The 14666-nt window shown below is 37.9% G+C and overlaps 1 protein-coding gene across 1 annotated transcript; it reads left to right on the forward strand.

The window, feature by feature from the left end:
- The first annotated feature begins 3540 nt into the window (after positions 1-3540).
- LOC132162246 (dof zinc finger protein DOF3.5-like) lies at positions 3541-4335 on the forward strand. Its single transcript, XM_059572507.1, has one exon. The coding sequence runs from the start codon at positions 3541-3543 to the stop codon at positions 4333-4335; it is 795 nt and encodes a 264-aa protein (XP_059428490.1).
- Positions 4336-14666: the final 10331 nt, after the last annotated feature.

The raw sequence follows: 14666 nt of genomic DNA on the forward strand, positions 1-14666 counted from the left end.
ACTTCAAATGGTGCCTTCCCAGTAGATCGATTCACCATGTTATTGTAGGCAAACTCAGCTTGAGCTAAAGCCAGGTCCCACTGCTTCGGTTTGTCACCTGCAATACATCGAAGTAAATTACCTAGAGTTCGATTAACAACTTCTGTCTGCCCGTCCGTCTGCGGATGGCTCGTGCTACTAAAGTTCAATGCTGTGTCGAACCGCCTCCATAATGTTCGCCAAAAGTGAGACAAGAACTTGGTGTCTCGGTCAGAAGTGATAGACTTTGGGACTCCATGCAATCGAACCACCTCTCGGAAGAATAGATTGGCCACTTGAACTGCATAAGATGTTTTCTTGCAAGCAACAAAGTGAGCCATTTTGGAAAATCTATCCACAATTACCATTATAGAATCTGCTCCTCGTTGGGTTCTCGGGAGACCCAATACAAAATCCATGGATACATCTTCCCACGATGCTTCTGGTATTGGTAGAGGCATGTATAATCCCGTATTTTGGGTTTTCCCCTTGGCGACCTGACAAGTCTGGCATCGTCGGACAAAATTACCTACTTCTTTCTTCAGTTGCGGCCAGTAATACCGTTCCTCTACCAGAGCAATAGTCTTGTCTCTTCCCAGATGACCACCCAAACCTCCAGCATGTAATTCTCGGATTATTTGTTCCCGTAAGGAACTCCTCGGAATGCACAGCTGATTCCCACGAAATAAATACCCCTCCTGAATATGTATCTCAGAAATTGGTTGCCCCGCCTTGCAATGCTTCTAGGTTTTACCAAAATCTTCATCTTCCTCATATAACTCCTTTAGGTACTCGAATCCAGTCACTTCAGCTTTCATGGTGATCAGCAGGGTAGCTCGGCGGCTTAAAGCGTCAGCTACACGATTTAGTTTTCCCGACTTATGCTTGAGAGAAAAAGTGAACCGTTGGATGTAAGAAACCCACCGAGCATGCATCCGATTCAAATTCTTTTGACTATTGATGAACTTTAATGCTTGATGGTCGGTATAGAGGACAAACTCTCGTTGGATCAGGTAGTGCTCCCACACCTTGAGGGCTCTCAAGACAGCATAAAGCTCCAACTCATATGTTGACCACTTCTGTCTTGCTTCTCCGAGCTTCTCACTAAAAAATTCTACTTATTCTAAGGGAAAGCCGGTCCTCCTATCCATTGGATCAGAATTTATAGAAGAAGTTAAGGAGGCCCGAGACATCATAGCATTGGTGACCAAGGGAACCCCGGGCTCCGTCTCACAAGAAGTTCCTGAGATAATGCGACCGATGTTAGAAGAATTCCAAGACATCATGCCTGAAGAGATGCCCGAAGGACTGCCGCCCATGAGAGATATCCAGCACTATATTGACTTAGTGCCGGGCGCAAGTCTCCCGAACTTGCCACATTATCGAATGAGCCCAAAGGAGAATGCTATTTTGCAAGAGCAGGTAGAGGGGTTAATTCGGAAGGGACACTTGCGAGAGAGTATGAGTCCATGCGCAGTACCGGCCCTACTTGTACCGAAGAAAGATGGGAGTTGGCGAATATGCGTGGATAGCCGGGCAATAAACAAGATCACGGTCAAGTATCGGTAATTAATCAAAGAGCAGCGTCTTTGATTCTGCAAGGAGAAGCGTCTTCGTCTTCTACCTAAAAGATAAAACAAGCCCGCAGGCTAAAAACAAATAAAACTCCGCAGAGTATTTGAGAGAGAATTCTCTGATTTGATTATAATTTAATGAGTTCCGTTTTACATAATAAGCAAGCCTATTTATAGAAGATAAATACTTGTAGAGAAAGCAAACCTACTTCTAGTAGAGAAAGTAAATCTAATCCTAGTAGAGAAAGTAAATCTAATCATAGTAGGAAAGTAAACATAATCCTAGTAGGGAAAGTAAACATAATTCTAATAGGAAAAGTAAATATACTCCTAGTAGGAAAATGATTAAAAGTAAACTATTTATTCTTGGGGGTGAGGACACACATGTCCTACATCAGAAAATCGGCCTATTTTACTACCAAGTATGCACAAGAGTTGACACAATTGCTGATGGATGTTGGAGACTTTTTGAGCACACGGCGAATTTATGAATAGATGACCTTTATTGATAGCTAGTATACTTAGCTGGAAATCTCCTTCAAGATGGAGAGAGAAACATCTAAAATTGATGACAAAGCGTGAAGCTAGGAGGGTTGCCTAGGCAAAACAATTAAAATGAGTGGCCGGCAAGGCATGAAGCTAGGAGTGCTGCCTCATTATCTCCAAATCCCCACTGAGGCTTCCGACACATGTCTCATTATTAATTAATCTCTATTAATTAGGATTTAAGCTTAGTCTAAGTATAGTTTGGGTTTTTATCTTTTATTTTGTTTTTTATCATCAGCCTCATTATTATATATGAGACTATTTTTGGGTGTTTAACAAAAATTCATTAGCTGCCTTCACGATTGACAATCCCATTATCTCCATAAAATCATCATCATCATCATCATATATATATCCACCGCATATATATGAATGAAAGTATGAAACGTAGAATATAAATTCTATGATCCAAGAAGCTCATGATCCTAGAAATCCTTCGTTATTTTACAAATACAACAACCGACTAATGAGACATTCCTTTTCAAGGAACTTATACACGTGTCTCGCCCCAAATACAAATGTCAACCCAAAAGGAAAAAAAAAAAAAAGAAAAAAAGAAAAAAGAGATTCCCTTTAAAAGAATCAAATTAACACTATTAAGAGTATACATTTAGAATTAGAAAAAAAAAAAAAGAGTGTACATTTAGAGAAAGTAGAATTAAATTTGAAATTTACCGCACCTAACCCAAACCCTTATCTTAATAGTTAATAGTATGGTACCTACCTAGTGGAAAGAAAGAAAGATAATTCTATTATTTAAGGGCTCGTTTGAGTTTGCAATTTCAAAATGTGCGAATTGAAAATGCAATTTTTAAAAACCCAATTAAACGTTTAATAAAATTGTAGTTTGATATTTAAAATTACAGTTTAGTATTCAAAATCACGCACTTTTAAACAGACGTCTCTTTGATTGCGATTTGAAAATACAAATTCTTCTACATTTTCAAATCAAATATATATATATATTTGCAAGCTAATTTAAAATCACATTTAGTCGCATTACTCAATAGATGACATTGAAAGTCTCATATATAGCAATATATGTACTTACTTTAATCTCTAATGTCTGCCATTTGAAGAAACTTAAGAAAATGAGCCACTCGACTCTCGAGGCATTTGCTTCCTCTATCACCCTCATTTCCATCATTACCGTCGTGCCACGTATTGCAACACCGACACCCTGTATCAGCCTACGGGGCTGTGACACACCTCCACAAAGTCCCAATTTCTCTCCTACACATACACATTCACACTCTCATGCATGTGCATGGGGGGCATGCACATTTCCAATGCAAAGTCATGTGCATGAGAGTGCATATAACTCTTTTGCCCACAAACAGTGAAACAAAAAAGGGCTTTTGAATCTTCATGAAGCCTATGAGGTGGTGTGAGCCGACTGGCCATGGAAAGAGAATGGAAACCAAACGTTGAGATATCCCCAAACTGCCCCCGATGTGGTTCTTGCAACACCAAATTCTGCTACTACAACAACTACAGCTTGACACAGCCGAGGTACTTCTGCAAGGGCTGTAGAAGGTACTGGACCAAAGGCGGATCGTTACGGAATGTGCCCGTCGGCGGCGGCTGCCGGAAAAACAGACGGGGCGCGGGGAAGCTGTTAAGAAGTAGTGTGGCTAATGGGAAGCTTCCAAATAACCCAATGGGGAATTCATTGGCTGGAACATCTACTACCTCCACAATCATGCCTGATGGCTCACACATTGATCTTGCACTTGTCTATGCAAACTTCTTGAGCCAAAAGCTGGATTCAAAGATGGCGCCGTTCGAGTTGCCGGAATTGCCGGCCAATTTTGTGAGCTCTGGTGCTGATCAATTGGTGGAGGAAAATAGTTTTTTTGGATGCCACAATCTTTCTGAATTGGCAGGGGAAATTTGTCCAGATGCTAGTGACTACCAGATGTGTTTGAGTGGATCTGATTCAATCCAGAAGCAGCAAGATAGAAGAGGGTATGACTCATCAAGCAATTACTATGCATTGCCACCATTGCCGGGAGAAGACATAGCCACCTCTGATCAAGAAGTGGTGTGGTCGTGTTCTCAGGCAATGATGGTGAATCATGGCTTTCAAGGAACACAGCTGCCAATTGGACAAGAAGCTGAAGATCCCAATTCGTTGATTTCTAATTGGAGCCTGTTCGATTTGTCAAGTGATCATGATACTTTCTCAAGAACATGATCAGGGAGTGCGATTTTCTTTGTTGTTTTCTTATTATTTCACTCACTATATATGATTATAAATATTGTATAGAATAGGATGGGGAAATTGCCTTTGAAATAATCTTTTAAGTGTATTGAGTGTTATATATATATATATCTCGAGAATATCACTCCTATAGCCAAGTTTGAGATTCATGATCCATTTGTAAAAAACTTTATGTATCCCATGGCCAACAGCTTATAAAAACACCTTTTTTTTTTTTTCGTTGCATGATCGTGCACGAACAAACGATTTGTATAGTGGATGTCACGTTTTTTTTTTTAAATGCAGAACTAGTTCTTGTGGTTGTACCCATTTATAATTTAGCTCTTTGTGGTTGCACCAATAAACATCTCAGTCATTGATCGATGAGGTAACATACATTGTGTCTAAAGGAAAGCTAAACACAAAGTTTTGGTCTTTCAAATTACACCATCATATATATTTTTTGAGTTATTGAGGCAAAATATATATTGTGTCTAAAATCACAAATCTTTTGGTAATGTTTATCACACAAGTTTTATGGATGCATCGTTATAATTATGTATGCGAACTCCAGACGAATTTGAAGTGTAAGGAGACAAATGACGCCTTGGAATAAAAGACAATATATATATTATGATTCAACTGTTTATAATAAATAAGAAAATAAAGCCATCAATTCTTAATATTACAACTAAGAATTTCATGAATAGAGCTCATTCTTGGCGTATGATGAATGCTAGCTGATCATGGCATGCTTAATCAACACATTCAAATGGCATTATACAGATTAATTACAACATAATTAATTAAAAAAAAAAAGAGGGGATTATTCTACATGCATGCCTACAACTTTGATTCTAGTCCATGTATTCTTTGCCAACTAGTATGACCAATCTCAGATTCTCAGCTGATCTGCAACCAATGATTCCTCCATCAGCTTTGATTGCGGGCCAATAAAAGTTCAACATGCAGCACAGGCATTCAAGCTCTCATGGCAGGTAGGTAGGTAGCTAGTTAGGGTTGGGGCTGCCATAGTTTTAGATATTAATATTGCAACTGGGACGACAATAAACCAAATGGAAAAGACATCCTTATAAAATTCAAATACACGTTGTGAGTAACTTCAAACTCCAAACCAACGGGAAACTAGAATTGGAATCCTACAATATCCTAGAGAAGAAAAGTACTTGGTATTCGAAAAATTAGAGGGCAAAAGACTACAATCCTGTCTAGATCATATTGACATGCAATTTTGTTATATATATATATATATATATATACACGTGGCATATATGATATAATTCAATTATGTCTCTTTCGATCCTAGCTAGAAGCCTAGAAGATGTTATTTATAAATATTGAAGGTTTTAGAATATTTTGGTATTATTTTTATATATGTATTGTCTTTTATTACCATAAACGGAAATATTCTCCACCTAAATTATGATAGTATTTGCTACCATATATATTTCTTATTGTAAATATGCTAAGAATATTATGTGACTTTATAATTATTGTATTTCTAATTTTTTTTAATTAATTCTTATTCAACTATAAATAAATTATTCTATTATTGCAGTAGTACATTTTTGCACATGACGGAACTATAGAAGTCATATAGCACAAAATAGGCAACTCTTACGTCTTTTTCTACAAAGGTACGACGTAGAAGAAGTTATCAAGAAGTAGAAGTATACCAATTTAATTAAGGGTGCAAATTGCAAAGATCGATCGTGGAAGGTCCCTCGGACGTACGTGGACCTGCATTATAATTAATTTAGTGAGAATTTTCTAGTATGTTTTGACCTTAGAATCATGCATATTCAAAACCCTATATATAAAGTAAAGCCATTAATAAATGCTACGTGGAATTTGTATGAACCACGTGTTCTAGGTGGCAGTCAAGACCATATTAATTATTAAGTCAGCCTTGAAATTTGTGGTTCAAAATTAACACAAAATTTCTTTTTCAGACCACATGTTCCAGCTTCCAGGTGCCCGTCAAAACCATGAAAAATTTTAGATGCCAAAATCAACTCCTTTTATTATTATTATTATTTTTGTTTGGTTGGAAAATTCAAGATAAGCACGTGATCCAAGAAAATAACTCCCATCATCGGAATTACGAATCCTCTCTATCGTCTCGGCTAAAGGGTCTAAAATTCGGTCTGATAAAATCCAATATCTTTAAATTAAATTATAAAAAAAAAGCACCCAGTCAAATGGTAGAATATTATATGAATTAAAAAGTTCGGTAGAATATAATATATAAATGCAGAGTAATATTAATTTAAGGGATCGCTCATCTTGGCAACGTGGTAGACGACGTGAGGGTTAAATTACCCACCTTCTCCCCTTCGCATGGCGTGCAACAATAGTGGGGGGCGTGGATTGTGAAGACACATGACATGGTCACCCAATATGACGTAGACGATCAACTAGGAGAAAATTAATTTAATTATTGGCATCTAGAGGTGTTTGTGGTAGGAGTTAAAAAGCGGGTGATTGCAGTTAATAACCGCCCGTCGACCCCTAATCGCTAACTGTCTAGATAGTTACGGTTTTATGTTTAAAGTTTTGAAAAAATCATTAATCGTTATTTGTCTTTATGTATATTATATAATATATATTATAGTTATATAATATAAAAATTTAAGCCGATAAAAAATACTTATTTAATATTCCATTAAATATTATGGTAAACGGTACATCGGATATGTTAGATATATTAGATGTAAGTAACACGCAACATAAAGTAGTTGTAATTTGAACTTAGAAAAGATGCTCTCAATCAAGTACATTTGAGGGTAGATTCCAAAGTCTAATTTAGAGTAAGCCATCCCTAGTAGGAGTGTAAAACAAATCTCCTCCACATATTAAGGGTGGGTGATAGGAGATGATATTGAAAAGGCAATGCTAGCTGTTGACAATTGAGAAATGTGATTGACTGCTGTGGAAAAGTCATACTAATTTCCTTGTAACTTTCGACTTCAAAAATTTTAGAGGTTAAAACTATTCTTTAATATATAATATAGAATAATACTGGTTGAGACTTGTGGTATTAATGAGCATCACCTCATAAATTTAGATCTCAAATTCGAGACTTGATAGGTGCAAACTCTCTTTTAGAGCCACATCTTTCGGTGTAAAAGTTAGTGATTTATCCTGATCCGTGTACAAAAACTTTTGAAGGTGCAATGCACGAGTTCGAAGTTTATTCTGCATGAGTGAATCCAAAAGGACTTGCTTATTGAGTTTCCCCATTATACTTCATAAATTAATGCAGATTCTAGAGGTTCTAGTACCACTAATAGAGGCATGCAGGACTATTTAATCTTGTTGTTTAGAAAAGGTTAAAGAAATGAGAAAGTCTAATGGGTGGAGTACTTTTTCCTTCTTAATTGGGTGATGGAGTTGGACCGCTCCTCAATTAAATAAATATGAAGTATTCTATGTATGGAAAACAATTTCCATACATAAAATTACCTCACCATGGAATTTTTTTTTTAGGTATGAAGTATTCTATGTACATTCCATAGATTTTGGGACTTAAAAAAAGAAAATAAATATTTATTTTAATTTTAAACTTAAAAAGTAGTTAACAGTACTCATGAAGAACAGTATTTAGTTGCGTTGAAAATTCTAGCTCTCACACAAAGAGATTAGAACAACAATGAAAAACGTGTTCCAAGAAGAATTGGTAAGCCCCATCCCATGTATATTTTATTGAATCTGAAAATTAACAATCAAGAAGAAAAAAGATAAGACAAAAGAGCATGGTGTGATGACTTATCTCATAAAATTGTTGTTGTCGGCCATGATATCAAGTCGTCTTACGTGGCAAAAAAAGCCCAGGTAGTCCAAGTCAGACAGTAAGAATAGTTATGGCTGTGCCATGCATATCTACGTGGCAAAATTTCAAAGCCGCCATCGCCAGCCAACTCCTCTTAGAGAGGCTGACCTGTCCTTATCCTCTACTTCCGCCCTGCAGCAGGCTTCCACGAGCCCTTCCTTGTCATTAAGAAGCCATGTGAGAGCAGCGTAGCCGTAGATCGCTCTGGTCGTCCTCCTGGCCGTAGATTGCTCTGCAGTACGTACCCATGGTTTACGAAATTCTTTTCTTAATTGGTAGTTGGATGTTTTATTTCTACTTTTGTATGCTTTTTCTGTTTAATGTGAAGTCAACCGCCAAGCCCACCATCACGTCTCACCCGTGGCAGTAATTTAAGGAATTTACTTATTTATTTTCACATTTATAATATATTAATATATTTTTATAAAAAAAAAAAAATGGGGAAACTTCATTAAGGACCTCCAAACTTTCACCCGTTTTGAAATATCTCCCATGAACTTTAAAATCTCTCAATTTAATCCATTGAACTTTCAATTGCTTTCAATTTGGACCCCTCCGTCAGATTTTAAACATCACATGACGTTTATACCCCTGACTTTTGTATAAAATTTCAACTTCTAAAACGTTTTTTCATTTAAAAAAAAAACAAAAATCATGGATATTTTGATCTTTTTTTTTTGAATTTTTAACTGCTAAAATTAACGGAATGGTCCAAATTGAGAGCAATTGAAAGTTCATGGGACTAAATTGAGAGATTTTGAAGTTCAGGAAGGTATTTCAAAATGGGTGAAAGTTTGAGGTCCCTTAGTGAAATTTCCTCAAAAAATATTTACTTTAAGTTACTATCGCGTACAATTTTATTTACACCTCTTTAAAAAGTGACATTTGGAGGCGTAAAATTAATCACTTTTATTTACCCTTCATATTACTATCACCTATCAAATGAGTTACTCTTTTATTTTATTTTTTTTTTAGAATATTCTTGATGTTATTAAAAAATAAATATAATTTCACGTACACAAAATAGTAACATGGGTTCAGGTCTTGAGGTTACTTTTTCCTGCTTGAAGGCATACAGTAAAAAGGCTCGAATATTAAGTAAATGTAGCAGTTGTTAGAAGGTTTTTGTTTTGTTTTGTGTTTTGTTTTGTTTTTGTTTTTTTTTTTTCGTAAAGAAATATATACGGCATTAACCTTGACTAAGATCTGTGCATTAATTAAAGAGGCGAAGACTACCTTTATAATTCAATGTAATCACCACCCGATCGACGAAGCATATATAGGACAGAGAGTTAAGAAGAATGAGAGTGCAATGGATGACTGCCCATATTACGTGAAACATGTTATTCATTGAATCTGTTATATTTAATTATTCTGTAATACATGATCAAAGCCGGATTAGGGTTTGATAGAGGGAATTTATTTTATAGTTTAAATTAAATTTTACATATTTAATATTATATATATTACAACGTGAAGCAATGTGGCGTAGATGGTTCGTAATAACAAACAACAATAGAATCACAACTCTTCTTAAACCAAGATTTTATCAAAAAATCAAGGCAAAAGGGATAGAAAATCACTCACTCTCTGTTTCATACTGATAAATTGATCAAAATACATAAAATCTGTCTCTTACATATTAGGTCGGCTGTATTTATAACAATAAGCAAACTTAGAGCAAAAGTAAACCTAAGCCTATTTTTTTGAAGGAATATTATAAATATTCATTATTTCAATAGACCCGTCAAAAGATCACACAAGAAGGGGTAGGTTATTCCCTTAGTACAATATCACCTACACTTGGTGAGACATCCCCCAACCAAGTAGACATAGTGACATGGGTGATAGCCAATTTTGCAAGCATATGCGCCGCATTATTAGCGTCCCTCATTATATGCTTGAAACTGGCGTTTTCCAAAGAAAGCAGCTCGTTCTGTATACATTCTATGAATTGCCCATAGTTGCTTAGACACGACTCTGCTTCCAAAGAAAGCAGCTCGTTCTGTATACATTCTATGAATTGCCCATAGTTGCTTAGACACGACTCTGCTGAAGCAATAGCCTTGACAACTTGCATGGAGTCACCTTCAAAGATAATGTTATCGAAGCCCAATTCCTTACAGAAAATAATAGCATATACCACTGCTAGAGCTTCAGCCGAAGTTGGATCAGTTTGAATGGTCAGAGATAAGCTTTGTGCTGCAACAAACTTACTAGTTGAGTCTCTAACTATGAGTCCCACACCAACATGTTTGTCTTTAGAGTGAATCCCACCGTCCTAATTCATCTTTATCATGTTGCATGGTGGACGTTTCCATACCACCGTCTCTAATCTGCTGTCAGGGGTTAACTCGCAGTGGCTCATGGTATTCACTCTTTGAAATTCTTCCAACAAAGACTGAGCTTCCTGCACTAGCCTGGTCGGATGGCGAAAAGTTTCGCCAAAAATTATAGAGTTCCTCCTCAGCCAAATTTTTCTTGCCAAGGCAACGAACAGTTCAATTTCCTTCGTAGTGCATCGTCCACGAATTGACTCAAAGATATCTGGAAAGCTGGTACCCACTCCACCACATTTTTGCAATTTAATTGGCCAAACTCCCCACACATCATTTGATGATGGACACGTCCAAATGATGTGCGCCATCGTCTCATCTGCAAGTCCACATATGGGGCATAAAGTGTCCAGATCTACTCCCTTCTTAGCCAAGTTCATCCTAGTTGGTAGCAGATTATATAAAGCTTTCCATAAAAGGAGTTTAGCCACATTTGGTATCTTGAGATTCCAACATTCCTTCCATGCTATCCCTTCAACGACTCTAGACGTTCCACTACCTTGCTTGGCCATATTATCCATTTCCAAAAAGTAGGCACTTCGAACGGAAAAAAGTCTATTTTTTGTACCCCACCAGATAAGTCGATCCTTTGTAGGTAAAGGACTGATAGACATATTTCGAATTACCTCAGCTTCGTCATCCAAAAAGATCTGTGCAATAAGGTCACCCTTCCATGTTCTCGTGGCTGGATCAATAAGGTATGAAACGCGAGCATTCCAATCAAGAATCTTCTGTGGTGATTTCACCATGTATGTGGTTGCCTGCGAGATCCATTTATCACCCCAGACGTGAATGTCCTCCCCATTACGAATTCTACAGAAAAGTCAATTTTTGGAACATGATGGGAAATATTTGGCTTTTAAAATTTTTCCAGCCAAATATTCTGGGCATTGTAGAAGTCTCCAAAGTTGCTTTGTTAGAAGTGCTTTGTTAAAATTCCCCAGATCACGAAAACCCAGACCGCCTTGGTCCTTGGAAGTACCCATTCTTGCCTAGCTCATCAAGTGTATTTTAGAAGTGTTTTCCTTATGTCCTCACCAGAAGCACTGTATCAACCCTTGTATTTCATTTCAGAGGGCTACAAGTAATGGGAGGACACTCATACAGCATGTTAGAATAGTTTGTACCACCGCTTTAATTAAAACCTCTTTCCTTGCTTGCGTTAGAAACTTTGTCTTCCAATTATTAAGGCAATTCCAGACTCGGTCTTTTATACTTGCAAAAGCATGTGTCCTCAACTTCCCAACTAGGGTTGGAAGCTCAAGATACTTTTCATAGCTTGGAGTAGCTTGGAGTCTCGAAAGTTGAGTAATTTCCTATCGCTTTTCTAGACTTGTATTCCGGCTAAAGAGGATAGAAATCTTCTCCTTGTTGAGCTTTTGTTCTGAGGCTACTTCATATTTTTTTAGGAGCTTTGTTAATCTTCTCCACTCGACCGAATTTGCTTTGCAGAATATCAGGCTATCATCTGCGAAAAATAAATGACTTAAACGGGGGCTGTTTTTGAAAGTAGGGACCCTTGTCAGCACTCCATTTTTCTCAGCTCAAGATAATAAGGCACTGAGTGACTCAGCACATAAGAGAAAAAGGTATGGGGATAATGAATACCCTTGCCTAAGCCCTCTCGAAGGTTTTATGTGTCCAGCTGGCTGTCCATTGACTAGAATAGCATAGGAGACCGAGCAAACACAACTCATAATCAACCTTTTTCCAGCTCTCCGGGAATTCCGTTTTATGCATCACTGCTTCTAGAAAAGCCCATTCCACTCAGTCATATGCCTTACTCATGTCTAGCTTAATCTCCATGTAACCCACCTTACTCTACAATCTCGTATGAATAGAATGTAGAGTTTCGTAAGCCACCACAATATTATCTGAAATTAGCCTTCCAGGAATGAAGGCACTTTGATTTGCAGAAATGACATAAGGAAGGATCAACTTGAGTCGGTTTGCCAATACCTTTGCAATGATTTTGTAAATGACATTGCACAGGCTAATCGGCCTAAAGTCAGATACGCAAACAAGAACTGTCTTCTTTAGGATTAAGGTAATATCTGTCACGTTAATGTTGATATTCAAATCAACTTCATTTAGGAAATGTAACACAACATTACATACCTCCCTTCCAACCGTCTTCCATTGCTGTTGATAGAAATCCTCCGAAAAGCCATCAGGACCTGGCGCTTTTAGGGGTGCCATCTGCATCAAAGCTCTATGGACCTCATCCTCGGAATATGGAGCAAGTAAAGAAGTCTTCATGCCTGCCGATAGTCTTTCTTCAATAGCCCCTATATATTCATCAATATCACGCGGCTCTGCCAATGTAAATAAGTCATGATAAAAGTCAATGAATGCCTACTCCACCTCATGTTGGGATCTACAAGTACGACCCATTCAGTCATCAATTTTCTCAATCCAATTGCAATGCTGTCTCTGATTTGCACAGGCATAGACACATTTGGCATTGCGATCACCATCTCTCAACCAATTTTCCTTTGCCCGTTGTCGCCATTTGAGCTCGTCTTGTTCCAACATGACATTTATTTCTTCTTTGAGCCCTTTTCAGCTTGCATGTTGAGTGGATTGGCCGCTTCTTGAAGTTTCTTTAATTCTGTTGTCTTCTTTAGAATAATTCTCTCTGTCAGTGGCTACTGTTTTTTGACCAATTTCTTGATAACCTTTTGACACCCATGTAGCTTCCGTCTGAAGACCGTCCAAGGTTCCTTAGTAGGATAACACACTGCCCATGCCTCATGAACATTTTTTTGAAAATCCCCATTCTTGGATCATCCCGCTTCATAGCGGAAAGGCCTCCACTTTTGTCCTCTAAAGGTCCCCTTCTTGTTTATAGTAAGAAGAATCGGAAGATGATCTGAACTACAACAAATCAACACATCCACTCTCACATCCCATGTTGGCCTCCACCCTATCCAATCTTTCCAAAGTGTACTCATTACCCGGACGCCCATTATTCCATGTGTACTTTGGGCTCTTGAATCCTAGATCATGAAGTCGACAATCCTCCAAAGCACGTTGAAATTCTTCCATTTGCCCCCTAGGTAGAATAATGAGTCCTTTTTTTTTTTCAGCAAGATTTACTATTTCATTAAACTCTCCTATAGATACCTATGGAGTGGGTTGGAGGGAGTTGAGATGTCTAAGAAGAGCCAAAGATTCTTTCCGTTTTGCAGTATTCAGATGTCCATAGAACCCGGTGAATTTCCAATCAAGCCATGTACCACAACTACCAATCACCGCATTTATATGTCGGCGGCTATAATTTTGGATGTCAACAGTTAAAGAATTTTTCCAAAGCAACAATAATCCACCACTATGACCCACACTATCAACTCTAAATATATAATCGAAACCCAATTTTATTCGAAGATAATCGCAATTTTTATTTTGCTTTTCGGTTTCCATAAGAAAAACCAAATCGGGTTCCTTTTCCTTTATCAAACGGCGAAGGTCATGAATTGTCCGAGGGTTCCCAAGCCCTCGGCAGTTCCAACTTAATACAATCAATGGTTTGCAGCCCTGCCTGAACAATATGAGCATTAAAAGGTACAATTTCCGAAGTTCTTACTTTTTTCCTTTCAACTGTGTCACCTTGATTGGAGTAGGATTGCAAGCTTTGTTGTTCGTGGAGTTCTGCATGTTTGTAAGTAGCAGAGTTGCGTCTTTTCCTTCCCAGAGAGGGAGTTTTTGTCACAGAGTTTCCCTGGGCCCGTGTGTGTGGACTGTCCAGTGTGGATCCTCCAGATTTTAGCTTCTTGCATGGCCCAGTTTGGTTTGAGGCGCCCACGTGTCCCAGTAGAGGTGATATGGCTTCTCCAACACCCATCAAGCTCTTTTCTTCTCCCATAATATTCCATACCATTTTTTGCTGAATATGGTTCCATTGGCCCATATATAGTTTACCTGATCGCATCACACTTTCTTCCCCATGATATCATGCCAGGTTCATGTTGTTGCTGCCGGAGTGTTCATGCTCTCCCTGCTTGGAAAGAAAATTACTCTCCATTCAATACCCCAAGCAGCTATCTCCTTGAATGACGAGATTGCCTTGCATAGGAGAGTGGGCATCTTCAAGATTCTCCAATAAAGGAGTCTGCCAGGTTTGGTGAGTTTCCACG

The sequence above is a fragment of the Corylus avellana genome, chromosome ca9 (assembly GCF_901000735.1).
Source record: "Corylus avellana chromosome ca9, CavTom2PMs-1.0".
NCBI classification, from domain to species: domain Eukaryota; kingdom Viridiplantae; phylum Streptophyta; class Magnoliopsida; order Fagales; family Betulaceae; genus Corylus; species Corylus avellana.